General features: G+C 34.0%; 2 protein-coding genes across 31 annotated transcripts; one reads left to right on the forward strand and one right to left on the reverse strand.

The window, feature by feature from the left end:
• Nucleotides 1-996: 996 nt before the first annotated feature.
• Nucleotides 997-12,315, reverse strand: LOC110600794 (polynucleotide 3'-phosphatase ZDP). Of its 13 annotated transcripts, none has more exons than XM_021737669.2 (12): nt 11,803-12,309; nt 11,457-11,486; nt 11,066-11,119; nt 10,881-10,937; nt 10,603-10,668; nt 10,359-10,415; nt 9,803-9,879; nt 7,857-7,938; nt 7,647-7,763; nt 2,563-2,684; nt 2,299-2,368; nt 997-1,400 (listed from the first exon to the last, which is right to left on the reverse strand). In XM_021737669.2, exons 1-12 carry the CDS (start codon nt 12,184-12,186, stop codon nt 1,353-1,355), a joined length of 1,164 nt encoding a protein of 387 aa, XP_021593361.1. In that variant the 5' UTR covers nt 12,187-12,309; the 3' UTR covers nt 997-1,352. The 13 variants fall into 13 exon arrangements, 7 of the variants coding, with proteins under 7 accessions (XP_021593361.1, XP_021593362.1, XP_021593359.1 ...); XM_021737670.2 differs by having other exon boundaries at nt 7,647-7,724; nt 11,427-11,486; nt 11,803-12,307; XM_021737667.2 differs by having other exon boundaries at nt 11,427-11,486; nt 11,803-12,306.
• Nucleotides 12,316-20,552: 8,237 nt separating this feature from the next.
• On the forward strand, nt 20,553-26,642 carry LOC110600846. 18 transcript variants are annotated; one of them, XR_006348796.1, is made up of 6 exons: nt 20,553-22,177; nt 22,679-22,777; nt 23,464-23,556; nt 24,456-25,497; nt 25,608-25,649; nt 26,253-26,642. XR_006348796.1 is itself a non-coding variant. In XM_021737740.2 (5 exons), the coding sequence occupies exons 1-5, from the start codon at nt 21,296-21,298 to the stop codon at nt 26,289-26,291; spliced, it is 1,155 nt and encodes a 384-aa protein (XP_021593432.1). In that variant the 5' UTR covers nt 20,555-21,295; the 3' UTR covers nt 26,292-26,642. The 18 variants fall into 18 exon arrangements, 8 of the variants coding, with proteins under 8 accessions (XP_043807248.1, XP_021593432.1, XP_021593439.1 ...); XR_006348795.1 differs by having other exon boundaries at nt 24,456-25,649; XR_006348798.1 differs by lacking the exons at nt 23,464-23,556; nt 24,456-25,497 and adding an exon at nt 22,399-22,534 and having other exon boundaries at nt 20,554-22,177; nt 22,679-22,782.
• Nucleotides 26,643-27,928: the final 1,286 nt, after the last annotated feature.

The following is a 27,928-nucleotide window of genomic DNA, read 5'->3' on the forward strand; positions in this document are numbered from 1 at the left end:
CTGAAAGATAATGATGATTAATTTGCTTGTGAAAGAAGTTGTAAGCACCGCTAAGCTAGTCACCTATGAGAGGACAAGAAATGGAAAATATGGATAACTTTGGTCTGCTCTAAATAATTCTTTTACCATTTAATGATGCACAATTACACATATGTTACAACATGAAAAAAGTAGGAAAGATCTTGTTTTTCAAATTCTCATTGCTAAGGGTAAAATGCGTATTATAAAATTAAAAAATCTTGAAAAGTTTTATAAAGTAAAAGAAAGGTGATAGAAGGCTAACTATCAAAATCTTGACCTAACCTTTCCTTTAAAAAAAAAAGAAAGTTATTATCTATATTATATGTGAAAGTGACAAGTTAATTTTAGAATTTCAAATTACCCTTTATTTTAAAAATATTTTATTTTATTTGTTAAAAGATTCTATATTTAAACCCAAATAAGTTAAAAGAACATTTTAAATACTTATATTCTATTCAAGTTTTTTTAATATAATTTTACACAAAAAAATGCATTGCTTAAGCTAAAAAAAATAAGTATTATTGACAGAAAAATTGAATTGTCACCAATAATATGGTTTAACAACAATAAATTTACCTCTGATATATTTTAATTCATTCTTAATAGTGACAACTAATTTGTTGCTAATAAATTATTTAAGCTAAAAAAAACTAATAGTGACAGATTAATTCGGCACTAATAATATGATTTATCAATAATAAATCTACTGCTATGCATACTAACTTTTAGTAACAACAAATCTTGTCGCTGGTAATTTTTAGCAAAGCAAATTTACGAAACAAATTTAAATTCATAAACAATTTCGATTATTTTTTTGGAAAAGAAATTCAATTGCAAATATTTTTAGAAAAAAATTTAATATTTATTTTAATAATAATTCTAATTTATAACAAAGAGTCTACTATAAATTATAACTTAAAAACTTAGGATATATAAATGGGAAGGAAAATAATGAAATTGTCAAAAATATAAATCATCACAATGAAAAACTAAATTCAATTTGCTATTAAAATTAATTTAACATTTATTAGAATTTAGTCCTACTTATTATTCTATTTTTATTATAATTCTAAATATAAATAATTTAGATTGTAATTAAAAAATCTAAATTAAAACGTTAGTTTTACATAATGAAAAATCTATTTTGTAAACAATTTTTTGAAAAAACGGAAATCTGTTTTTTAATAAAAAAAAAAATCATTTCCATAAAAAATTTAACTACAAACACGATAATTCAATACATCAGAGAGATCGTAGATGTACAATTCCGATCTGGACCAGGTGCTACTAACTCCTGCACCAGCCACCAGGAGCTGCTAGCCCAAGATCTTTTATGCGCCAAAGTAATCCTCAGGGACAAAGAACTTCAATCCAATGGCCTACAACGAAAGGAAAGATTTAGTTACCTGGTCACATTAAATAAAAAAATTTGAATATCACCATACTAAACATGTAAGAGATAACAAACATACATCTTATTCAGCAATCAAATTTGGCCCAACTTAAAATTCTCTCTCCAAGTGCAATACAAAAAATTTCATACATGTCGTGAATAGATTCCACCTTTACAATTAACACAAAAATTAGTCCAAAATGGATCCAGTACATCTAATCGTTTTCAAGTGCCTGCTCTTTTATTGCAGATTCGTTCAAGGTGGTTCCTGATATTACATCACTGAAAGAGAAGTGAATCTTATTTTATATAAAAAATTATTTTGTTTCTACAGGATGCATTGGAACTTGAGATATACCCTCACCCTACACCAGCAAGTGAAGCACTCTATTGATAATGTAAACATCAACACAATCCATAGATTTTGGCATCTACACAAGAAAATAGGTAATCCGTAGTTTTGGCATCATATTGAGAACAGAACATACATGCTTAATACAGCAGAAAGAAAACGTTGCAAAACTGTGTCAATTTCAGAGTACAGATCTGCAGATGAGTTTCATCAGCCTTGGGAGAAGAAATCGAGTACGCAAGGAAGTGGCAAAGATAGGGAAAGGCAAGAGATGGAAGCACTGGATGAAGATGGGATAGTAAATTGGAAGACTATGAACTGCTAGACCAAGATGTTATTGTATGGAACTCAAGCCAGGTGATGTGTAAGTTTTGGGAGAGTGGAAAACAAAAATATATAGCATGCAAAAAATAAAGAATTACATTTAACCTAAGAAAACCACACGGCAAGGACAACAATTACCAATAACTTTTGCTCCATAATCATACATGTAAACAAAATGTGTGTGTGTCTATATATATATTAATCATACCTGAGCAAATTTTATGTCAGCGTCACTGTGATCATCAATTCTCCCTGCTGCATCCCCAACATAAAAGGACCTATGAATTCAGAAAATGGAGCCTCTATCAAACCATAATTTCCCGTCATAAAGTATTGCATAATTAAGTAGTAAAAAAAGATTGTTGACGAGACATGAGACTTTAGCTAATTCATCACAAGTTGACATTATAAATCTTATGAGGCCAAGATGTTTCACACAATAATAAAAAAATAAAAAGAAGAGGAAAATAACTTATCCATATCGATTGAAATGCCAGAGTTGAAATGTTTCTCCATGATCCACCACATTCCAGGTTTGGGCTTGCGAAATGGATCCTCCACTCTATCATAGGAATAACCGCAAGCTACAAAAACCTGTACAAAGACATCTAAAGTATAATATTTTAAAATTTTCAATTGCTATTGGAAAGACTCCTACTAAATCAGAAGAATGAGATACTATTCTGGAAGGCAAAGAACTCCTAGATGTACTATGGATAACATGCATAGCTGCAACATTTGAACATAACTGGTAAGCAAAGGGCTACAGGAAATTACAGACATAAATATGTTTTAATCCATAAAACATAGTACCACTGCCAAGGATCATGTAATAAAAACTTTCAGAGGCCAGATATTGCTCAACAACTAGCTATTTTGTTTTTATGTGCATTCTTCATAATGAGCTTACATTAATTTATGTGGTTTCTTCATAGCAAACATAGCATATCTAATACTTAAGAGACATTATCAGGTCACAACCTCAGGGCTCCCATACCATTCCATCTTTAGGCATTTGAAGGCACCTCACCAAGAGTTCCATGTTTTTATACAGAAGTAGCTTAGTATCAGGAATAAATTCTAATCTTCTGCGATGATACAGGAAAAGTCGAGGAAGCCTAAGCAACATCATTTGTGCAGAATACACAGATTAAAAGATATTCAAACCATGCAGAATTTTAGAAGGAATTTTTGATTCTATTCCAATTAAATTGATCTTTACAAGATTTGAATATTTATACACAAAAAAGCAACCTAAATTAGGAATATTTACAATAATAATAAAATTCCTTAAAACAAGCCTAATTAGGATTCCAAAAATTTGAATCCTCCTAATTAGGAATCTTCTATATTGGTCAACATTCCCCCAGTTGATGCATACATATCACACATGGCCAACTTGCAAAGCAAGGTACGATAGGTCTTATTGCTGAGCCCTTTAGTAAATATGTCAGCTAACTATTCATTGGAAGTCACATAATCTAATCTCAAGACACCATTTATTAACTTCTCTTTAATAAAATGTCGAACAATCTCTATGTGTTTCGTTCGGTCATATTAAACCGGATTGTGAGCTATACTAACGGCAGCTTTGTTGTCACAATACAAGAGGAGTTTATCTCTCTCCAATAATTTCAATTCCTCCAATAATTTCAATTCCTCCAATAATTTCAATTCCTCCAACAATCTTTGCAACCATAAGAGTTCACAATCGCCTTGTGCCATCGCTCTAGATTCCACCTCAGTACTTGATCGAGCAACAACACTTTGTTTTTTGCTTCTCCAAGTGACAAGGTTTCCTCCCACAAGTGTACAGTAACCACTAGTTGACCTTCTATTATCAAGGAATTCAGACTTATCTGCATATGTGAATGAATGTATGCGAAGATGACCGTATTTAGAGAATAAGAGACCTTCTCCAAGAGCAGACTTCAAGTATCGCAAAATGCAAAAAACAGCTTGCATGTGAGACTCATAGGATCCTCATGCATAAACTGGCTTACTAAACTGACTATGCCAAAAATAAATCAGTATACCTACTAACTTCCCATATCTGCCCATATTACTATTCACCAATCATCAAACTATGTTTGTAGCTTATGATTGCTCTCAATGGGAGTTTTTACTGGTTTGCAACTTAATATACTAGTTTCTTCTAAAAAATCCATAATGTATTTTCTCTGAGAAATAAAGATTCTCTTCTTTAATCTGGCAACCTCGATTCCCAGAAAATATTGCAGTTTTCCTAGATCTTTAATTTCGAACTCCTGAGCCAAAATCTTTTTCAGCCGAGTCATCTCTTTAGTGTCATCCCCTAGTCATTACTATGTTATCAACATAGACTATAAGAAGAGTAATTTTACCTTTATGATGTCTGATAAATAGGGTATGATCAGCATCGCTCTGTTGATAGCCAAAGAAAATCATAACTCTACTGAATCGATCAAACCAAGTTCTGGGTGACTGCTTCAACCCATATAAAGCCTTTTTTAGCCTGTACACCTTTTTTTGTATTTTTTTTATTAGCAAATCCAGAAAGAATTTCCATATACACTTTCTCTTCCAAGTCACCGTGGAGGAATGCATTTTTCACATCAAATTATTGTAGATCCTAGTCAAGGTTGATAGCGCAAGATAGCAATACTCTATTTGAGTTCATTTTGGCAATAAGACCAAATGTCTCATAATAATCCACTCCATAAGTTTGAGTGTATCCCTTGGCCACTAATCTAGCCTTGAATCTTTCAATTGATCCATCTGCTTTGTGTTTTACAGTGAATACTCATTTGCAGCCAAAAAGTTTCTTCCCAGGTAGTAGAGTGACAAGCTCCCCGGTCTCAATTTTGGCCAGTGCTTTCTTCTCTTCGATCATTACTCCCTTCCATTTAGAATCTACAAGAGCTTCCTTCCAATTCTGTGAAATAGACACAGAAAATAGATAAGACAAAAACTCTATAGAATGAAGATAAAGAATTATAAGAGAGAAAGTTAGAAATAGAATACTTTGTGCAAGATCTAACTCCTTTTCTTTGAGCAATTGGTTTATTTAGATTATCAAAGGGCTCAAGGTTTAGGGATGACTCACCAGATGGAGAAAAGGAAGATTTATGACACTGAACATGCTGCAAAATGGGTTTTACTGCTTCTGTTTTCTTTAAATCGGGTTTATCCAAATGCCAAATTTGATCACCAATAGTTTCCTCCTACATAATAATCTCATGATCACCAATACTCTCCGCTTTATAGTAGTCTCCTCTAGAGTAAAACGTTCTAGAATTATAGAACTAGAAATCATCTCTTCTCTCTCATTGTCCTCCCTCTGAAGAGGTGATGGGATAGTACTAAAGTAAGGTACTAATAAAATATTTTCTAGATGGAGGGTTGTAACACTTACTAACCCTTCAGTGTGAGAAAGTACCCAACAAATACACATTTAATAACTCTCGTATCGAGCTTTACACCTGTCCTAACATAAATAAAATACGTACATTCAAAAACCTTTGGTGGAACAATATAACCATTTTTCTCTTGTCGCACCTCTAAAGGGCTTTTAAAGACAAAAACTTTGAGAGGCATTCTATTAATGACATAAACTGCGACTAAGCCTGCATCTCCCAATAGGTTTTTGGAAGGTTTATGGTAAAAAGAAGAGATCGAGCTACTTCCAACAGGTGTCTATTTTTTTTTCAATAACATCATTTTGAGCACTAGTAGTAACACCATTTTGGGCACTAGTATAAGGACAACTAATTTGATGCATTATTCCATTAGACTCCAGATAAGCAGAAAAACAGTTATCCATGTATTCTGTACCATTATCAGTTCTCAAAACTTTTATCTTAACATCAAATTGAGTACAAATCATCTTGTAAAAAGATTTAAAGCAAGAAACCACAACACTCTTTGCCTTTATCAAATAAATCCAAGTCATGCGAGTGTAACAATTAATAAAAGTACCAACGATTACCAGATAACGAGACTGTTTGAGTAGATCCCCAAACATCAAAATGGATGATCACAAAAGGGACCGTACTCCTATTGTTACTGGAGGGATAAGAAGTTTTTATATGCTTAGCATACTCACAAGCACCACAAACTAAAGAACCACATTGAGTCTTGAAAAATAAATCAAGATAAAGTTTCTCCGAAACAAAGAAGGATGGGTGTCCTAACCGTCAATGTCACTGTATGATATCTTGGTTGACATCCTAATTTCTTCCAAAAAGAGTCCGAGGTGAATTCAAACTCAAATTCCCTTCCACTGTATATAAGTCATCGTGCAGTCTACCGTTGCCAATCCTCTTTCCAATTTGAAGGTCCTGAATAATACAATGGTCGGGAAAAAATTCAATTTTACAGTTAAGTGCTTTGGTGAGAGCACTAATAGATAAAAGATTAACATGGAAACAAGGAACATGAAAAACAAAGATAGCTTGATATTTAGAGTACAAACAATAGAACCGATTCTAGACATAGGAGTAGAAGAACCATCTGTGATTTTGGCAGTGTCTTTTTGTAGATATGAAAGATAATTAAGGAACCCTTCAGAGAAACCCGTTATATGTCTATTGCATCAGAATCGATAATCCATGAAGCAAAATCAAGAGACAAAATAAAAGTATTATCAGAAGTTCTTACATTACCCACACAAGTCACTGCTATTTCAAGAAAAAACCACCCTTTTCTGTCAAAAATAGTGAAAAATTATTGTTATTGAAGAAATAATTATTGTTCACCGACAAAAAAGGAACGGGTCCAGCAGATCAAAAGCGTAACTTGAAGACAAGTCTGCCAGAAAAACCACTACCGGAAAATGTCTCACGCTGAAAAAAGGTGAACTAAGTCACGGTTCCACACAGGTCAGAGCCGCGACTTGAAGCCGAATTTGCCAGAAAGGATCTCCATAAAAAAAAACTACTGGGAAATGTCACATGAATTGGCGCGTGAGAAAGACGCAGAATCTTGCAAGGGCACATGAGCCTCACGCGCATGACTTTTCGACGTTGGAGCTGGACAGCTGGTCGACGATGGTCCGGCGACTTTGCTGGTGGCGGCAGTGAGATGAAAAAAGATTCCTAGATAGGGTAGTACCAAAAAGGCAGATCTAAAATTTTAGAAAAACTAAGAAAAAAATTAAATTTAAACCCTAAAATTAAGAAGGAAAAAAATTCTGATACCATGAAGAATTTTGGGAGGAATTTTTTATTTTACAATTGAATTGATTTTTACAAGATTTGAGTATTTATACACAAAGAATCAACTTAAATTAGAAATATTTAAAATAAAAATAAAATCCCTTAAATAAAGCCTAATTAGAATCTCAAAGTTTTGAATCCTCCTAATTAGTAACCATCTATGTTGGCCAACAAACCAAAAATAAAATAAAGAGAGAAACTATTTTTTCCACTGAACAATATAACTTGTCTCTCTAATCTCTCCGAAGACGAAAAAAATAAGATCATAAAGATGCTATAACTCAAGTAACCACTCAAGAAACAATGTATGCATTAGTGATTTTGCCATAAAACACATCTAAAATAGTAAGCTACAACAAACCTGCATTGGAACCTTCACACACTTGATGAAGTTGTTGACACGTCCAAGTTTTGAGTCCACTGCTGTCTGTCTTTTGTTCTTCCAACGATCGATGTTAGATTCATTTGTAAAGATAACCTCATCATGACAAATTTTAACAATCAATGAACTAGCCAGGAATCATAACGCTTGCAAATATACAACAGAAAAACCTTTGGAAGATAAACTAACCAGCTTGTAGCCATCATTGTATAAGCTTTGCAGCTTGTCTGGTATTGAGGGATACATAAGGGACCACGCATCTGCACCTACTCTGGAACCAAAATAACACCAGCAGTTTATCTGTCAAATTCTCCAACTTTGATAATTATAATGCAACCAACTGCAGAATAAGAACTATAGCAGCTCATTGAAAGTAAGATATATGAAAGACTCAAAACTTTGATCAAGTGCCGGGCAAGTAACACAAGATGACAAGAGAGTAATTGATAGCATTAAGTCCAAAAGAATGCACAGAGAAACTCAGGACTTCAAGAGTTCTGCTATGATGAAATGGAATAGCAAATTTCGAAATATAATTATTGACTAAACATTTGATGTCAAGTTTAAATGGAATAATCAAATTTCAGTTTCAAACTTACAGTTGGGTATGACTTCTCCCAAGTGGCCAGGAAAAAAAAATGTTTCAAACTCACAGTTGGGTATGACTTCTAACCAGAGGACTAGTTTGGAGAGCAAATGGCAAGTACAAGTAAAAAGTGACCATCCATTAATAGATTCCATATCATCTAACAGTGAGGTACTTTCAACCTGTGACAATATATTGAGAGGTTTGAATATACCACTTGAATGACAACTCATTTTCTCAAGTACCATAAGAACACGTGATCTGTATTTACCAAAAGAAGTGCACTTTAACATGAAGCCATTTTTCATACACAACTTCCCGTTCATGTTCATGACAATGAAAAGACAAGTTGTGCATCTCTAAGACAACATGGAGTAATTAGATTAGGCAAGGATTGATTCATATCTACATCACTTGAAGAACAAGCTTTTCATGCTCAAAAACAGAGAGTAAATTGTTTGTATCTACAGCATGTATGATATATAAAAGCATGTCCATGCCAGGTAAGTTGACTAGCATTCTTTTCACTTAATTACTTTTCAATGAATGATATCTTGGCTGAATATACTTACGCCCCTGTAATAGTTGAGATTAACCCCACTGAAGACCTGAACTAAAATTATAATCTATTTAACACTTGAACTTGTAAAAATATAACTATTAAACACAAGAAACCATATTATCAATGATTTATCATAAAAAGTTAAAATTCTGTCACATACTATAGAAAGAAATACAGACTAAATAAGAGAGAAAATAGAAAGTGTCTAGAGTGTTATTGCTTGTTATAACTAACTGCTGATACAGCTGTTTCTGTTTTGACAACTGTTAGAATAGTATAAATAGTAGCTATACTCGTATGTAAAGGCATTGAGAATTATCAATACAATTACAACATGCTTCTCTCTCATTTCTCTTCTCTATTCTCTTTCAAACACCCTTCTTCTTCTTCTTCTTCTTTCACTTCTCTAATCTATTCCAATTCCCATTACCCCTCTTTCTCCTATACTGTTAGAGTCTTGCTCTAACAAATTCATCACATATTATTAATTACACTCTAAATTTTGCTGACTATGCATTAAATTTTAATAAATTGAAAGAGTTAGATGATAGTAACTTGATCATTTTATGAGAATTTAGAGTATAATCAATAAAATTTAGAAGGCAGTAAATAATATATATGGTTAATTTTCAATTTTTCCAATAATATGATTAATGAATTTTATAAGTTCAGGTGTTAAATGGGTTACAGTTTTAGTTCAAGCGTTCAATAGGTTAACCCCAATTTGTAAAAGTTCAAGGGTGTAAGCATGTATTTGGCCATGATATCTTCATATCACTAGTGATGTAAGATAGCTTGCAAGCTAACCCAAGATGCCACTTAGGCTTTTAAATTATTAATCTAGATATCAATGATGCATGCTGCGATAGATTGAAGTGTATATAGATAGAGAACAATTCTCCATTAGACTCTATTTCAGGTCAAACTAACAAATTTTGAAGAAGCAAAAAAATTCAATTATTAAAACCTTGAAAGCATGATATATACCTCTTAACAGAGGTTTTTGCAAGACATCCATCAAAATCAAATGCAGCAATTTTATTTGAATCCTGGAGACCATCATCCTGAAAAATGTTCAACATAAAATTGTATCAATTACACAGAAATCAGAAATCTTCACATGTTACACCTGTATATCAAGGTCAAAAATGCTGCAGACCAAGCAAAGTGCATAAATCTAGGTCCACTAAAAATGCCTGTAGTGCTATATTATAAAGCAAGAACTGCAGTGGTGAAGGAAATAATAACGTTTGCAATCCACCAGAAGTGGTTAGAATAAACAAAACCCAGGGAATAAAAAATATAAAACCCAAGTAGATCCACCACCACCAGTTGCAATGTGAAATATTCAACCAGCATGTCATTTTTACCCACATAGTATTCTGTTCATTGTTTTTCCATTTTCTATTTGACCATGCTTAGAACTGTAAGGGCTCAGCTATGTGATTCTTAAAAGCACGATAATTATGCATAATGACTTGAATGCATAGGTAGGTGTGACTGTGTCTCAGCTGCACTGACTATAAATAAGCCAATATCTTACTCGTTCAAGAAATATGAGTGTCTGGAATGCCTTCCACTTGGGTAATAACGTGGCATCCTAAATTCAAAGGAAAGAATAGAAATAGGTGTGAAAAAGAGCCTTTGGCAAGGAAAACATAAGATAAAAATCACAAGCCTCCATAGTAGCTTCTCTCTTCATAATAAGGTAAAGAAATGTATCAAGAAAAAAGGTTAAATATGAGAACACAAAATGTGAAAGATATGAATATATGAATGTATCACACCTTATATGTTTCCTTGATATCAGACAGTGAAAAGGCAATCTCCAGCTCACCTTCCTCATTAGCTAACTAGCAGCAAAAACAAATTAAACTGAAAAATTACCCATCTCAGTAACAAAAAGTATTGAGAAAGTTTAAAATGTCTGTCACACATAATCGTCAGCTAACCAACTAATATTTTAAAAAAGGAGAAAAGAAAATATAAAAAAAGGTTTTTTTTTTTGTTGTGTGTGTAGAGAGAGAGAGAGAGAGAGAGAGGGAGAGAGAGATCATTCCTCTACCTTAGTTTTCAAATTTCTTTCCTCCAGTACAACCTCTTGCACATTTTCAAATGTTCTCTGAATTTGGTTATGAAAGAGATGTGTAAGCTATGAGGAATATAAGAAATAGGATCCGTGCTTGCAGTGATAAAAACATAACCAAAGATATAATATAAACAACACATATATTTATTTGCAACGAATACCTTTAGATTACTTGTTGTGCTTCCTTTAATCGCATCCTTACTTGCATTTGAAACCTGAGAGGTTAGAGTATAATGCTCAAATTATGCTCATAGAACCTACAAGAATATAATACAAAAGTGCTAGGTCCTCTACTTGCATTCTTACTGAAAAATAGAAATTATAAAAAATCATCTAATTTGTTTATAATTTCCTAACAGTCCCTCTCAAGCTAGAGTCGAAAATGGTTAATCAACTTCATGCAATCAGAGATGTGTCACAGAAAGATTGATTGAGTGTCTGCCCTAGAATGATTAATGCAACAATAAAAAAAGGTTTTCCTAAAGCACGTTTGAGAAAATTATCAGTAAATTTAACTTGTACCTCGGTCACAGAATTCTTAAGCTCACTCACCAATTTCTTCAAAGCTTCCTGATCATGCATCTGACACAACAATAAAACTGAAAAGTTAAGTGAGAGAAGAAAATTAACTGAAATTTGCACGCAACAATCCCAAAAACACTGCTCGGTTGCTGAGGAACACAAGTCCAGGAAAAAGTAGATGAAATTTAAACATGAACTCCTCCTATTAAGTTCCACAAGGAGCAAACAAAAAAATTATGGTCCAAATTTTCCATATACTATTTACTTCCTATTACGATAACAGAAAAGTATTAAATCAATTCAAAACAAGTGAAAGTTAGAATCCCCAAAACCCTTTCAGAATCCTAAAACTTGCCCCACAAACACACATACTAACCTGGAGAGACGCAAACCCTCCGATTGCCTCCGTGGACTCAATCGTCTCTGAGAAGCAACCCAAATGGTGCCATTTGGTCATACCAAACCCTCGCGAGTCTCTGGTGACTAAACCCAACCTCAGGGCTTTAGCAGAAATCACTTGGGAGCACTTCTTGCACGATGACCGATTCGATTTGGCGTACTCCGCCACGATTTTGGCTTTGGAAGAAGGAGGCATTGCTGAATCTTGGAAGCAGAAACAGAAATGGTATTTCTGTTGTTTGGGGAAGTGGAAAGGGGCGATTGCTGTACGTTTGATTGAGGTTTTGGTGGAAAAAGAGATTAGAAGCGGAAGGATTGTAGAATTTCGGATGGGCACACAAAGACCGAAGATGTTGAACATAAAAGGAGAGGGAGATTGAAGGGTTATCGGTGATTGGCAGTTTAGGGCTTAACGTCTTCCCGCCAAAATTGGAGAGGATTTATCAGCCGGATGCTTTTTAATAGACAGGCAAACCATTAAAAACATAAAAGAGATTTACACTTTTCAAAATCTATTTAAAACGTTTTTATTTTAAAAATAGTCCTTCAATCTATTTTTGTGATTAAAAATATAATAAAAAATTAAATTATCCCATTATTTTCCTCATCTCTTCCTCTTCCTCTTTCTCTTCCTCTTCCTCTTCCTCATCCTTCATTTTCTTCTTCATCAATTCTTCCTCCTTCTTTTGCTTCTTCTTTTACTTCTTCTTCGTCACTTCTTCTCCTTTTTCTTCTTCTCCTCCTTCTTCTTTTTTTTCTTCTTTCTCTTCTACTTCTTCTCCTTCTTCTCCTTCTTCTCCGTCTTCTTCTTTTTTTTCTTTTTCTTCTTTTTCTTCTTTTTCTTCTTTCTCTTCTTCTTCTTCTTCTTTTTCTTTATTTTCTTCTTTCTCTTATTCTTCTTCTCCTTCTTCTTATTCTCCTTCTCCTTCTTCTTCTTCTTTTTCTTCTTTTTCGGAGGAGGAGTCCTCCTCCTCTTTCTTCGTCTTCTTCTTCTTTTTCTTCTTTTTCAGAGGAGGAGGAGGTGGAGAAAAGAAAAGATAGGGACTATTTCGTTGACAAAAAAAACGATAATGACATTTTAATAGATGTGAGAAAAGATAGGGATTATTTTGTTGACAAACAGAAACGATAAACACTTTTTAATAGATTTCTAAAAATATAGGGAGGGACGATTTTGTTGACGGAAATAAACGATGAGAAAGGACTATTTCGTTGATGGAAATAAACAATAAGGACGATTTAATAGATATGAGAAAAGATAGTGACTATTTTATTGACGAAAAGAAATGATAAGGACGTTTTAATATATGTGAAAAAAGATAAAAATATTTTAATAAATTTTTAAAAATATAAGGACTAACTTGTTAATAATAACAATATCCAATGACTAAATAAATGATTTTATTTGAGGGTAAAATTAGATTTTAAAAATTTCCTCTCTCCTCTTTTATCTAATTTTAACGGAAAAGATGATGAAATGACTATTTCATTGATGGAAAGAAAATATAAGGATGTTTTAATAGATTTCTAAAAATACAGGGACTGACTTGTTAATAATGGCAATATCCAGAGACTAAATTATAAATTTTTCTTAAAATAATAATAATAATAATAAAAAATTTACAAATTGATGCCTTTTAGTCTAAGAAAGATTATTTGAGGATATGTTTAGATGTATGCAAATAAAAAAATAAAAAAAGAAAGCATTTTCATTGTTGATATTATTAAAATTTTATTTTTTAAAATCTATTTAAAATTTTAAATAAATATTAATTTTAAATACTTTATTCAAAAATTAATTAATAATAATTTTTAGAAAAATATAATTGTTTTATTTCTGAATCTCAATATTAAATCTTATTAAGACCATTTACTTTATTTGTTGATCCTTAATGTAAAATGAGCGATTTTGTTAACATTTATTCAAAAAATAATTGTTAACATTAGTCATAGATAATACATTTGTCCAATTTCTATTGCAAACTTATAGACAATCTGGAAATCAAAAATTTATCTAAACTTTTACAATAAATGAATGTTAATAAGATTTTCTTTGAAATATATGGCAAATTGATGTTAGATTACATTGAGGGAAAAAAAATGTAGAAGACTCTTCAACAAGGAGAAAAGAAAAGGGGTTTTTATGGGTTAGTTGGTTTCCCTTCATGTCTCCCTTAGTTTTAGAGATGTTTGATCAAACTCAAACGGGTTACAAATAAAAATACAAACCTAATGATATTTGCGAATAAAATTCCAATTTTGAGTTGCTTTTCTTAAGTGAACAAGAAGCATAAGAATAAGATAATAATTTTTAAGGTACAAGGCCAAAAGCGGTGACACTCGTCTTTTTGAGAATCTCATCGCACTCGGGAGGAACCTTTTTTGTCAAAAAGCCAATGGAAGTGACGGTGCGAGTATTGCTACTCATTCCTTTGAGTTCTGCGAGTGTAATTTGATTAGCTTTCCTCACAGAAGGATCTCTACTAATCTCGTTGCAATTTGGATCAGGAGAAAATATCGGTATCATCTCACAAAGCTCATCCTTTTGTAAGTGTTCTCCATATACTTTTATTTGGTATTCTCCATCTTTATTTGTTTCCGCATCAGCAGTAAACGTTATAGCTCCGCTTTTTCGATTCTTACATTCTAATCGTACCTTCGCACCTGTAATAAAATTTTCGAATTACCCTTATGTCTATCCAATCTCAACATTTGCAATTGAGGAAAATGGTAATCTAGATTGAATAGCAATTTTACCTTGGATGAACTTTGCAGTTTTGGTTATTAATTGAACGCGACAAATGTCACAATAGACATTACCCTTAACCATAAAAATATGTTCGCCATGAGTTAAGTGAAAGAGAGACGAGATGCAAATAGCAAATGCCAAGAAGATAACAATTCTATTGGTGTGGAACATTTTTTCCTCTTCTTTTGTTTTGTTTGATTTTCCTTTATAAGGGGGAATTTTTTGAGTTGATTAGTTTTTTTTAGTTATATTTTAGTTGTGAGGTTGTTATTTCTCTATTTTATAAATGTAGTTTTAGTAAATTTTGACCCTGTTTTCCTTGATTGTTGAAATAAATTCTAAAGATAAATAGTACTATAAATATAGAAGGCAAATCAAATAAGATTATCGCAAGTCACTTTGTTCATCTTAACGCTGTCTTTCATTTTTCATTATATATTTTACTATATATCAAACGGCCAATGTATAATTTGTGGTGTTTTAAGCCAAACTCTTTGCTAAACTTTATTCGTTTAATTTGGATTTTGTATAAATTAATTAAATTAATCATATTAGTGTGAGAGTTATAATTAGTGTAATTATCTTAATTATGTTTTTTTAATGAAATTTTGTATAACTTATAGGAATATTTACAATTTAATTTTTAGGTATTATCATCATTAACAAGTCAGTTTCTGCATTTTCAGAAATCTATTAAAAAATTTTTATCTTTTTTTCTCCGTCAATGAAATAATTCTTTCGTTCTCTTTTCCGTTAAAAATATATAAAAGATAAAAGAGAAAATTTTTAAAATTTAATTTTACTATCAAATAAAATCACTTATTTAATTATTAGATATTATTATTATTAACAAGTCAGTTTTAACATTTTAAAAAATTTATTAAAAAGTTCTTATCTTTTCTTATATTTATTAAAACGTTCTTATTTTTTTTATATCTATTAAAACGTTCTTATCTTTTTTTTATCGACGAAATAGTTTCTCCTCCTAAAAAAAGAAAAAATGATGATAATGAAGAAAAAGAAAAAAAAGAAAAAAAAGAAGAATCTTCTCCTCCTTAAAAAAAATAATTAAAAAAATCGAAAAAGAATAAAAAAAGACAAAAAAAAAAAGAACCAAAGAAGGAGAAGAGGAGGAAGAATCAATGAAGAAGAAGAAGGAGGAGGAAAAAAAATGAAGTAATTTAGTCTTTTGGTATATTTTAATAGCAGAAATAGACCGAATGAATATTGTTATCGGAGAGAAAAAAATAATAACGTTTTAATAAATTTCTAAAAATACCGAAACTGATTTATTAATATTGATAATATTTAAAGACTAAATTGTAAATCTCTCTAATTTATATTTAAATTATACTTTTGATTTGTAATTTAAATCGTATGTTCGGTTTTTTTTTTCCAACATTTGCCTTCTGTTGCATTATTAGGTTCGATTATAATAATTTATCCACCAGATTATTGTTAAAGCAAGAACTTTTTTTTTTCCGGTCTTGGGAGTAAATATAAAGATTTGGAGTGGAGTCATTTATTTGAGGAGGGCACGCTGCTTACAACTCTGACCACACTTTCCATCTGTCAACTTCAGAGTCTTAGAGTCCTGAATGCGTTCAAGAGTCTAAGATCAAGAACTGTCTTCAACCTCAGTGCTTCCCAGAAGGGAGACTTTCAACTTCTCTAATTTACCTGTCTATAAAGAAATGCCCTATAACAGCCCGGAAACCGAATCTGCTACCGGCACTAGGATCCAGATCGACTTAAGGTCGCCGGGACCCGTAGTAAGCCTGCTCTCCTGTCTGTGTACCTGTGAAATCCCATACATGATCATACTGTTTCTATCAAAACATAAAACTGTTCTTTCCTCCAGGGCTTAACATGTGCATGCACTGTATCTCTGCTATTATATCCCCACTCTAGGCGGATATTCCTCATATTGTTAAGCCTAGTTTTCTCATAAACATACAACTCATAAACATACACTGCAAATAATATACTGATCATGTGTACACACAAAGGGATTACAACTCTTAAGTCAAGCACAAGTTTATACATTACACACTACACTATCTCTTTACAATGACATATCCACACTATCTATTACATAACTCTTCTTCTTCCATACTCTGCTGAACTCCCCTCTGAACTCTGAACCTGCACAACTGGGATTAGGGGAGAGGGATGAGCTATACAAGCCCAATGAGTAGAACTATAAAACATGATAGTAAAACATGGTAGTAAAACATGATCTCATGGAATGCATCACATCACAGACATTTCATCTCAAGGATAGACATGACCACCAAAATTCCCACTGGGAGGCTGCCTAGCCCAGCCAGGTCTTACATCCTCAATTTGCCTGGCCCGGCCAGGTCTTACAAACTCTACTCGCCTGGCCCAGCCAGGTCTTACGATAATCTGCTGCCTGGCCTAGCTAGGTCTTACCTACAGAAGGCTGCCTGGCCCGGCCAGGTCTTACACAGAGCTAGGGCTATTGGGGTCGCCTTGGTCCATCCATCTCATCATATACATCGTATTATGCAATGCAATGCGCCATATTCGTGAAACTAGTGCAATCAACCTACTATACTCATCATGATGCATGAAGCATGCTAAAAGCGGTTTAGTTCTGAAAAGAGAAGTTCCACTCACCTCTGGTAGACTCTGAACTAACTCTGCAGGTTCTGAACCTGTGCTCACTGCTGACTTCCCTGATTCCTCTGGTCCGTTCCTACACAGGTGGACTCAATGAGGGACCAAACTAACTTAAACGAACTCAAGAACATCTCTAAGAAACTCCCCAAAAGCCCTCTAAAAGATCCTAAAACAATCACATAAAACATGCAAAAGAAAGCTGGACAGGGCACTTTCGGCGGCAGGTTCGGCGGCCGAAACCCCTCTCCAGAGAGGAAACTCATGCATGTTCGGCGGCACCTTCGGCAGCCGAAAGTCTCGTCCAGAGACGAACCTCAACCTTCGGCGGCACTTTCGGCGGCCGAACCTTGCCTCCAGAGACGAAAGTCCAAAGGTTCGGGGGCAAGCTTTGGCAGCCGAAACTGCCTCCACAAGGGGTTCGGCAGCCGAACCTTCCTTCGGCGGCCGAACCTGGCTTTGTCCAGTGGACAGAACCCTGCTCTGTTTCATGCAAAACGCACCCAAAACTTACCCAACCTGCATATCAACTACTCCCAACTAGCACATACCATAAAACATGCATAAAGAGGTCCAAAACTATCCTAAAACCTCAAACAAACAACACTTAACATGCTTACACATAAAATCTCCCAAAAACCTCACCTAAACCTAATCATGCATACTACCCATCAAACTTCCATAAAACCTTCAAAAATCAACAAAGAAGTTCAGGATCCACCCTTACCTCCTGAAGAACTTGAGGATAAGTGATCCTAACGTGGAGATAGGGAGAAAACCTCTTCCAAAGCGCCAAGCTTCAAAACTTACTATTTTTGCTCAAAACCTTCAAAACACACCAAAACACGTAAAACCCTTGAAAGATTTGGTGAAAACATGAAAAACATGAAAGTCAACTTGGGAGAGGCTTGAACGCACCTCTGGCTGCAAGTGGAGGAGAAATATCCTCCTTCCACCGACCCTTGGCCCTTTTATAGGTGGCTAGCCAGACCACCTTCGGCAGCCGAACGTGAATCCGAAACCATGCAATGTTCGGCGGCCGAAAGTGACCTTCGGCGGCCGAACCTCTGCATTTCTCCCTTGTTGCTTTTCTTGCAAAAACTCATCTCCTTTAACACTTTAAAACACTTCAAACTCTTAAAACCCATGAAAACATATGTCTTACCCTTCTCGAGGGTTCCGACACCCGAAATTCCATCGAACTACAGGAATTCCGATGCCGGACTCAAGCCGGGTATTACATGCCCTTTACTGAAAAATGCTACCTAAAGAAGAATAAGGAAATCTGGAGCAGAATTGCTCATATTCCTTGCGTAAAGATTGATCAAGAAGTGATAATGCTATGAGCTAAACGAAGTCATGCCTCTTATGAGTTCGACTCCTGGTACTCTTTTCTCGTTGTTCAAGAATTGACACAGTCAGCATCATTAAAATTTACATACATGTCAATCTCCAGCATCAAAATTCACGCATCTTCTGGCAATTCATAACTAGCATGTGCTTCAAGATTCAATTTGTTTAAACTTCTTTGCATTTTGAAATTAGGCAGGCTTGTATTTATTTTCTTCTCCACAGTTTGCTCAGGCAACTGAAAATGGTTAACTGTTTGCAGTCTGGTTCATCAAGCAGAGATTTTGTTATGCTCATGTGATAATCTAGTATGCAAGGTCCCCAAGGCAAGGTAGCTCAGTCAAGATGTTATATAAGATTAACCCCAAATTAGCATGATCAAGTGAAAATTCTGGTTTGTTCTTTGACATTCGTCGACCATTTTTCCTTCTCTTAATACATCCACCAAGAATCTTAATGCTATGTTTTCTTACAAGTTAATCACGAAACTTTGCCATCTATTTTATTTCCTAGTGCCAAGCTACCCAACTTTTAAAGCAATTCCAAGCAGAGTTTGTGATGACAAAATCTTGCTGTAATTGCCATGAATATGAAACAGACTTAACTTTTTCCCTTTTGTGCTAAAAGAAGAAATGCATAGTCAGATCAGCTAGTCAATCTCTTACCTCAAAATCTTAATTCCATTTTCATGATTAATATATAATAGGGAGATTTATAATTTAGTCCCTAGGTATTATCATTATTAACAAGTCAGTCTCTATATTTTTAGAAACCTATTAAAACGTCCTTATGTTTTCTTTCCGTTTATTTATGCCGTTAAAAATATAGTAAAAGACCAAATTATCCCCTTTTTTTCCTCCTCCTCCTCCTTCCTTTTCTTCTTCATCAATTCTTCCTCTTTCTTCTGCTTTTTATTCTGCTTCTGCTTCTTCTTCTTCTTCTGCTTCATCTATTTCTGCCTCTTCTTCTTTCTGCTTCTTCTTCTCCTTCTTCTTTTTTTTCTTTTTCTTCTCCATCATCTTTTTTTTTTTCTTCTTCTTCTCCTTCATCAATATCATCATTTTCTTCCTTTTTGAGGAGGAGGAGGAAGGACTATTTCGTTGACGGAAAGAAACGATAAAGACATTTTAATAAATGTGAGAAAAGATAGGAATTATTTCGTTGACAAAAAGAAATGATAAGGACATTTTAATAAATATGAAAAAAATAAGGACGTTTTAATAAATTTATGAAAATATAGGGAGGGACGATTTCGTTGACGGAAAGAAACGATGAGGAGAGACTATTTCGTTGATGGAAAGAAATGATAAAGACATTTTAATAGATGTGAGAAAAGATAGGAACTATTTCGTTGATAAAAAAATGATAAGAACGTTTTGATAGATATGAAAAAAGATAAAGAATATTTTAATAGATTTATGAAAATATAGAGAGGACGATTTCGTTGACGGAAAGAAACGATGAAGATGGACTATTTCGTTGATAGAAAAAAATGATAAAGACGTTTTAATATATATGAGAAAAGATAGAGACTATTTCATTGACGGAAAGAAACGATAAGAACGTTTTAATAGATATAAAAAAAATAAAAACATTTTAATAAATTTTTAAAAATATAGGGACTGACTTATTAATAATAGCAATATCCAAGAATTAAATAAGATATTTTATTTGAAAGTAAAATTGAATTTAAAAAATTTTTTCAACCTTTCTTTTATCTAATTTTAACAAAAAAAACGAAATAAATATTTTATTAATAAAAAAAAACATAAAAATATTTTAATAAAATTTTAAAATATAAAAATTAATTTATTAATAATAATAACATTAAAAAACTAAATTATAAATCTCCATCTAATCAATAATTTATTGATCCCTGAAAAAAAAAAATCCTAAAGTAATTGTATTAGAAATTAGACCTGCAGCCTGAAAAAGTTCAATTCGCTGACCCAACTGGACCCAAGACACTATACTGATTTAACATGGAAACCTCTAATCAACCACCCATGATAATGGCGAGAATAGTACTGAGGTAAATATGAATAGTCTCCTGCAAGGTCCTTGAGAAATTCCATTACACCGATTGTAATACCACGGAGGCAACATTGTTCTCTCTCCAATTCTGCAACATCGTTCTCTCTCTTGCTATGGTTGCAGCTCTTCGTCGAATAATCCAAACCCACCGCCGATTGTGTCGTTAAAGCCGTGGCGCTTAGATGTTGAATGAATTCTGCAATGCTGGAGCCTATGATTGCCATATGGAACTGAGAAGCGGAGCGAACGAAAGCTTGAAGTGGCAGTCCGGCATAGAATCAGAATGAGAAGAATTTGGTGAGCTCTCCCTCTCAATTCTCCTTCCCTTGCCTGCTTCACTAGGTCTCAAGCGTTTAAACTATTCTCTAAGAAGCAGAGGACCCACATCCATGATCCACCACCGAACCCGTCCGGTCCATTCATGGTTCAGTCCCGTGACTATGCGCGGCCCAACGTGGCGATGGATAAAAATCGACGGCTGTGATGGTAGAAGCAAAAGGTGTAGGTGCATGCGATGCGAAATGACTGACATATCATAGTATAAGTACCAGATGGCTAAGCCTTAGTACACGACTCGAAAATCTCCATACCTCGTCTGCCTTGTTTCGTCCCTCTGCTTTCACTTTCAGAAAACTGAAAAAGCGAAACAGACCACTGTATCAAAAGTTCAAAACCCAGATAAAATTTATCGGTCATGAATCCCTATGAACAACCCTCGACTCCATATGAACAGAAGCTCAGAGATGAGGTCATTTACCTTCACTCTCTCTGGCACAGAGGCCCTCCAGCCTTGGATACTAACCTTAATCGTCTCGGACCTAAACCTATCCATAACAGTAACAACGACCCATCAAGAAATCTCCATGTATCTTACTCCACATCATTCAAGAAAACCAAGGGAAACAAACACAGATACCAAAATGCCAATAACATTACCGCTTCAGGTTCTGGGTCCACGTCCAACCGACAACCCGACCCTGGTCCTGAATGGCCTGTCAATCCTCCACCACCATCTTCTCCACCCAACTCTGGCTCTGGATGGCCTTCTTTTAAGGTCAAGCCGAGTCCCTCAACCCAAATAGTGCCTGACATTGATGAACCCAAAATGATCGCAATGCAAATGCAGCAGAAGGTAGTCAAAGCTTGTAATGACTTCTTTGGCAAAAAGATTGATATGGATAGTGAAGACGATCATGAGTTCGAGGACGAAGATGAAGGAGATGATTCTTTCAGTGAGGACAACGACGTTGAAGAAACTGACGAATTCAAGTTCTTTTTCAGTTTGTTCGTAGAAAACCGAGAACTGAGGGATTTTTATGAGAGCAACCAGGAGACTGGGGACTTATATTGCTTAGTTTGTGGAGGGATGGGAGTGAAAGTAGGTAAAATATTTAGGGGTTGTTTGGGGCTTGTGCAGCACGCCATAGCAATTCTGAGAACAAAGAGAAAAAGGGCGCATAGGGCTCTTGCTCAGGTTATTTGCAGGGTTATTGGATGGGAATTTAGTAGACTTCCCGTGGTTGTGTTGAACCGTGAGCCTCTCAGTCGGTCTTTGGCAAATTTAGGCGCGACTCTGGTACGTAATCAGAAATTATATTTGTTTGCCCAGGTGTATGCATATGGATTTGGGCGTCATTTGTTCATGTCTTGATTTTCATGGTATATGAATTAACTTGATAAAAAAAAAATGTGGCTGAATGTGGATTGAAAAATAAGGATGCATTTGTTTATGTTAATGCATGAGTTTGATTTTTCATAAATGAACTGTTTTTTCTGATAATAATTTGTGTGAATTAGGACTTGCTTAGGTTAAGTATGTGTTATGCGGATGGAATAATGATGTCTGAGTGTGAGCCTTATGATAATTTCCTTCGAATAATGCTGGTTGCTGTTGATGGCAAGAGTGACAAGTCGGTTGTGATTTGTGAAGGAGGTGTGTTATTTGGATGAAAAGAAGGTGCAATGGTGATTTGCAAGGGTTCCCTTTCTTTCTTTCATTCAAGTTCTATGGAGTTGTGCTGTACCTGTGGAATATTATAGTTGGCACATTTGTGTTTTAATTGTTATTCATTTTCAGAGTTGTTTGAAGGAAGAAGGCAATGAGGAAGTTGTGGAAGATCTTGACCATGGAGTTTCTGATATAGAAGTTAGTAAAGGGGGAGAACTGGATCATGAGGTGAGGTAGTTTTCTTTAACTGGGGATGTTAATTGCTGCCTTGGGTCTTTTCTTTTGTGTGTTCTTGGGAATCACTTTATGTGCAGAGTGTTTATAACAAACCTTTTTTTTTATTTCAAATAAGACAATCTAGCATTGGGTTTATACTGTCAAAGGCAACCGCAAATAGAAAAACTAAATCACTCTATGTCAAAATATAGCTAATTTATATCAATCATCCGCATGGAGGCAACATTAATGGTTAATTTGACTGGACATCTCTTGTATATTACAGACTCAGAAATAAGCTATGGTGACAGTTCCAGTTATTCATAAAGTATTTCTAGTTTATAGCAAAACATTTCTAAAATCTGAGAGGAATTCTTTTGGCAAATTCCTTTCCTATGATGACCTTATGTCATCTTATTAACTCACTTCTTCATTGTTATTCCTTCTTAATTTCTCAAAATTCTTGTTGAATAGTTCATACAAAATTCTTATTGAATAATTCATTTTCTCCAACATGAAGAAACAAATGCCAGTAACAATTTGCTTTATTTAAAGCCCACAGCTGCAATAGTGCATAACATTTGAGGTTATCTGTGATCCTGGGGCCATGATAGAGTTTTCAGAGGTTTTAAGATTTTATATGTGGCATTTATTATCTTTTTCTTTTTTCTCTTTTTGGATTTTTCTTTTTTCAAAAGTTTCTAAGGGAAGAAGATGGCGATAAAGTAAAAGAAGAATTTGAAAATAGAGTACCTGATTTAGGAACACATAAAAAGAGAAGTGAGTGCCTGGTAAGATGATTGTTCTGGATGCTTTTGTATGATACTTTGCATTATGGACTAATACATTTAGTTGTCAAGATTTATATGTTGAAACTTAAATTCTATTTTGTTAATAGAATGAATAGTTTAGGATTTTTAAAGCAAAACAATGACTCAATAGGGTAATTAAATTTGATACACTTAGTTGGCTTGAGCAATTTAATTCTTCTGAGAAAAAATTCCTTGACTCCATATGGGGGAGGGGGACCACTCTCATTATGAAAAATATTCAAAGAAATAAAGATGGAAGTTTATCATGCAAGGAAGCTCTGTTCAAACTCTACAAAATATTTGTTTGTTCTTGTTGAGATTCTTTCTGTGAATAGCCTACAAGTTATAATTAGAGAATTAATTTATTTTCTTACCTATACGTACTCTTGTAAGTAATATATATACCCAATTGACTTAAGGAGAATAATAAAGTATTTTCTCTCAAAATTTCTGCTTTCTTCTTCTTTCTTTTCATCATCGGTTTCAATTCCTTTTTACCCCCTATATTCCTTTCCCTAACTTCATTGTCTTCATCATGGACTTAATAAGAGTACTGTGGTTGGAAAAAACTCTTTGAAATAACCATAGAGCGATCTTTTTAATCTCACCTTGTTTACACATTTCTCAAATGGCATTTTCAAAAGAAATTTCTTCTCAATTCATAGATTATTACCATGAGAGTGTATTTTCTTTCATCCATGAGAAGTAATTGGGGCTTAATGATTTTGGTCATTGTCAATAACACATAATGGTTCATTCTTACCTAGAAAATAAAACATTGTACGGTATTCTGAGGCATCATTGGTCTCTAATGTCCAACTGCCATGATCTAACCTGTTGAATCCTTATGAACGCCATTGTGTTGGTACTTGGTACAGCTAGGGGTGGACATGGTACAGGCAGGTTCCTGTTCAAGAGTCCAAGGGAACCAGGACCAGACTACAAGGTCCCCTTTGGTTTCAGTTTCGGTCTTGATTCCAATTCGTTCCTTGTCTATTTAGTTTCATCCATTTTTTATCAAAGTCAATGGTTAAGATTTTTTTTTCATATTTTTGTATTTCTTTTAAATTGGACAAACAAAATATATGTTTTTGACTCAGAATGGGACCCAACTGTACGGTTCTGTCTGTTTCAAGGCTAGTTCTGATCATTTTGGACAGTTCGGTTCTAGGTTGGACCGTGGCTGGATGTAGGTACTACACAAATCCTCAAACCACTTTATTGATATGGGGAGCTTCTTTTGAAGAGCAAGTAAGGCTGTTCATGATGCAGTTGTAATGGGTGTTTGTCAAAATTACTTCTTAAGAATTCTTGTTCAAAAAATTGATGAAATAAGATATCTGTAAATGAAAAATAATTTGATGGACTAAGATGGCTCTGATGAATGCCAAGAATTCGAGTTCTGTTTAAGGATGTTCACCAAGGATCATGAAATGAGGAATTCAAGTTCTGTTTAAGGTTATTCACCAAGGGTAAAGTTTCTAAACCTAGACTCAATTCTTATGAAAAAAATTATTAAGGATAAGTGTTGTGTATATATATCTCTTGTGGTCCTTAAAGTTTCTAAGTAGCTTGGCCACCCAACTAGTAGCCCAATAGTTATCTGCTCTGTGGGGCAGACAGTTAGGGCTTCACTGCTTCCCCTCTGAGAGGCCTCTTTCCCTTTCTTTCCGTCTTTTTTATCCTTCTCTCCCATCAGAAAAGAACTAAATGCATGGAGGACCATCTTTTTTGTGGTTTCTTGCTATTAAAATTTAAGGATACTTGTTTCTTAAAGTGGAAAGGTTTGTCAATGGCTTGCCTCAGACATTGTATGGTAAGCCTACGGACATGGAAATGAAGATTCTGGGAATGCTGGAACCTTTAATGGTACTAGGAGCATTGGGATAGTCATCAGAAATATGGCATATGATGTATAAGGTTAATAAATTGTATAACACTTTATCTAATTTGATGAGGATTAGACTATTTGAATAATGTGTTATTTACTCTGCATGAGAACACTTTGAATGTGTCATTGACCTTGACAGGAATGTAGTGGAACCAACAAATCGGGAGCTGTGGATACTGAGGTCAGATGATTTTCTACTTCTAACATTAGAGCATTATTTGTGCTGTTGGTTCTTTGGATTAATTATTTTTCTAGTGATGTTATGCATGGTATGCATATACATTTCGTATTTCTGTTTGGCTGTGTGCCACTAAAGAAGTCAAATTTTTTATGCGATATATAGAGGGAAGGTTGAGATATCAAGAAAATCACAAGGCCACAATCTAAGTTGTGATGTGAGTAACTATCACAGGAATGCCTTGGCAGGATTCAGGAGTTAATTTACCTGTTGTTGGACAAAATACAATTGAACCGAAATCACCAAGGAATATGAATTGCTTCTATCTTAGTGAAGCCCACTAATGATGCGTTATTTGCATCCCTAGAAAACATAAACGTTTAGTGGATGGATCTCAAAGTAAAATCCCTGCAATAACAGAACTTCACCTGTACTTTATAGTTTTGACATGCCATCCAATCAAACACATAGCATTGCAGCACAATATCTTTTTGTTTCTCAAAAGTGTTTCTCCCAAAATAAAAATGCATTCTTTAAGTACTTCAGCAACATCACTGGCTGCTACAGTTGCTTCTTGTTCTTAGTTTCATAAGACATATGTTGCAGACTAGCTTAAAGGAGGTTAACATTGGAACCCAAGTGTAAAATTCTCTAGGAGAGGACTGTTGATGATGATGTGCATGGTGGGGCCTCGAACGGTGAAAGAAAGAGTTTCATTAAGAGCTTAGTGAGACAGTGGAAGTAAATGTTGCCGGATAAAGTCATGTGATGGTGAGTTTAGTTCTCATTCACTTTTGAGTCATTTCCATCCTGTGTGCATCACTAGTTTGTGGTTCACATGGTTTTGAATTCCGTGCATAGTCTGAAGGAATGTTTTTATGTATATTCTCGTGTTTCTGTTACATTGATCCTTCTGTTAATGTAGATGTGCAGCAAAAGGAGAAGGTTTAATGTGGATGTGTTTCTACTACATTGATCCTTCTCTCATTTTAGTTATTGACGTTATTTTATAACTACTAATAAAATAATTTTATTTTTAATAAATTATTATTGATATTTATTATATTTATATTTACTAATAAAAATCACTGATTAATAAAATTAGTTATTAAGTTATATTTAATTTATTAATCCAACTTTCTAAATTTTATATCAATTGAATAATTTAATTTAAGTGTGCATTGATAAATTTATCATTTTTATTTTAAAAACAATTTTTAAATATAATTTAAATAATTAAATGGAAAAATTATTACGAAAGCTTTAGTAATTAATTCTTATAATTTTAAATTTTAATTAAAATATTTCTCGTAATTTTAAAATATAACTATTAAATTCTTCTGTAAAAAGCTATTAATTACTTTTGTTAATTTTATATAAAATATCTGAAATAGTCTTTGCCTCTTCGAATTTGCAGTGCCCACTCTCTCTAACCCTTTGCAATCCATTATTGTATTTGTGCATGATTCATTCCCTCCATTCTCCTTTCCAATCAACACAACTCCCAAACAATCAACAAGTAAAATTTCTTTAAATCACATAACACTGTTAAGAGTTACGAATGAATTCATCCAGGATTTGTACCTTGTAAAAACTAAGAAAACTCACTTGAATTTCCCTCCAAGTCTAGCTGATACAATAGCATCTTCTTTATCTATCTTTCACGTTTTGGTATTTGATCCTCCGATGGTATATTATCATGAGACGCTATAGAAAAGATACTTCTCCTTCACTTTTTTTCTAGATGCTAAAATGTTTTTGTTTTCCATTGAGGTTAATTGAGAGAAGTTTTCATTGTCGACATTACAAATTATGAGATGCTTTCTGACCGACGATATTAAGGATTAACCGAAGATCCATAGAAAGCTCGTCCATGACTCAGCCAAGGAGACATGGGATTTAGAAGTGCGGGCGATAGGCATTAAGGAAGATAAGGAAGTGGAAGAGACAGATAAAAAGAGAAAATGGGAAAGGGTTTTGGTAAAGGAATTTGAGGATAATTTGTCTCTGTTCATTAGTAAAGTTAAACACATCATTACTTACATAATTTTAGCGATAAAAATATATGTTTTCAATATTAAAAATGCAAAATTACGTAATAGACTTTTCTTTTCTTCTCACCGACCCTCGCACTTATGTTTGACCCCTTCGATTTTGGCGATGAAGCCTTTTCCCCTCTCCAGTCTCGCTGACAATGCCTACACCACCCGAACTCAGCAGCCAACTCCTCCCTAGCTCCTAGCAAAAATAATAACGCCAACAATCATGAATATATCATTTAT

This window comes from Manihot esculenta, chromosome 15 (genome assembly GCF_001659605.2).
Source record: "Manihot esculenta cultivar AM560-2 chromosome 15, M.esculenta_v8, whole genome shotgun sequence".
Classification (NCBI taxonomy): Eukaryota; Viridiplantae; Streptophyta; class Magnoliopsida; order Malpighiales; family Euphorbiaceae; genus Manihot; species Manihot esculenta.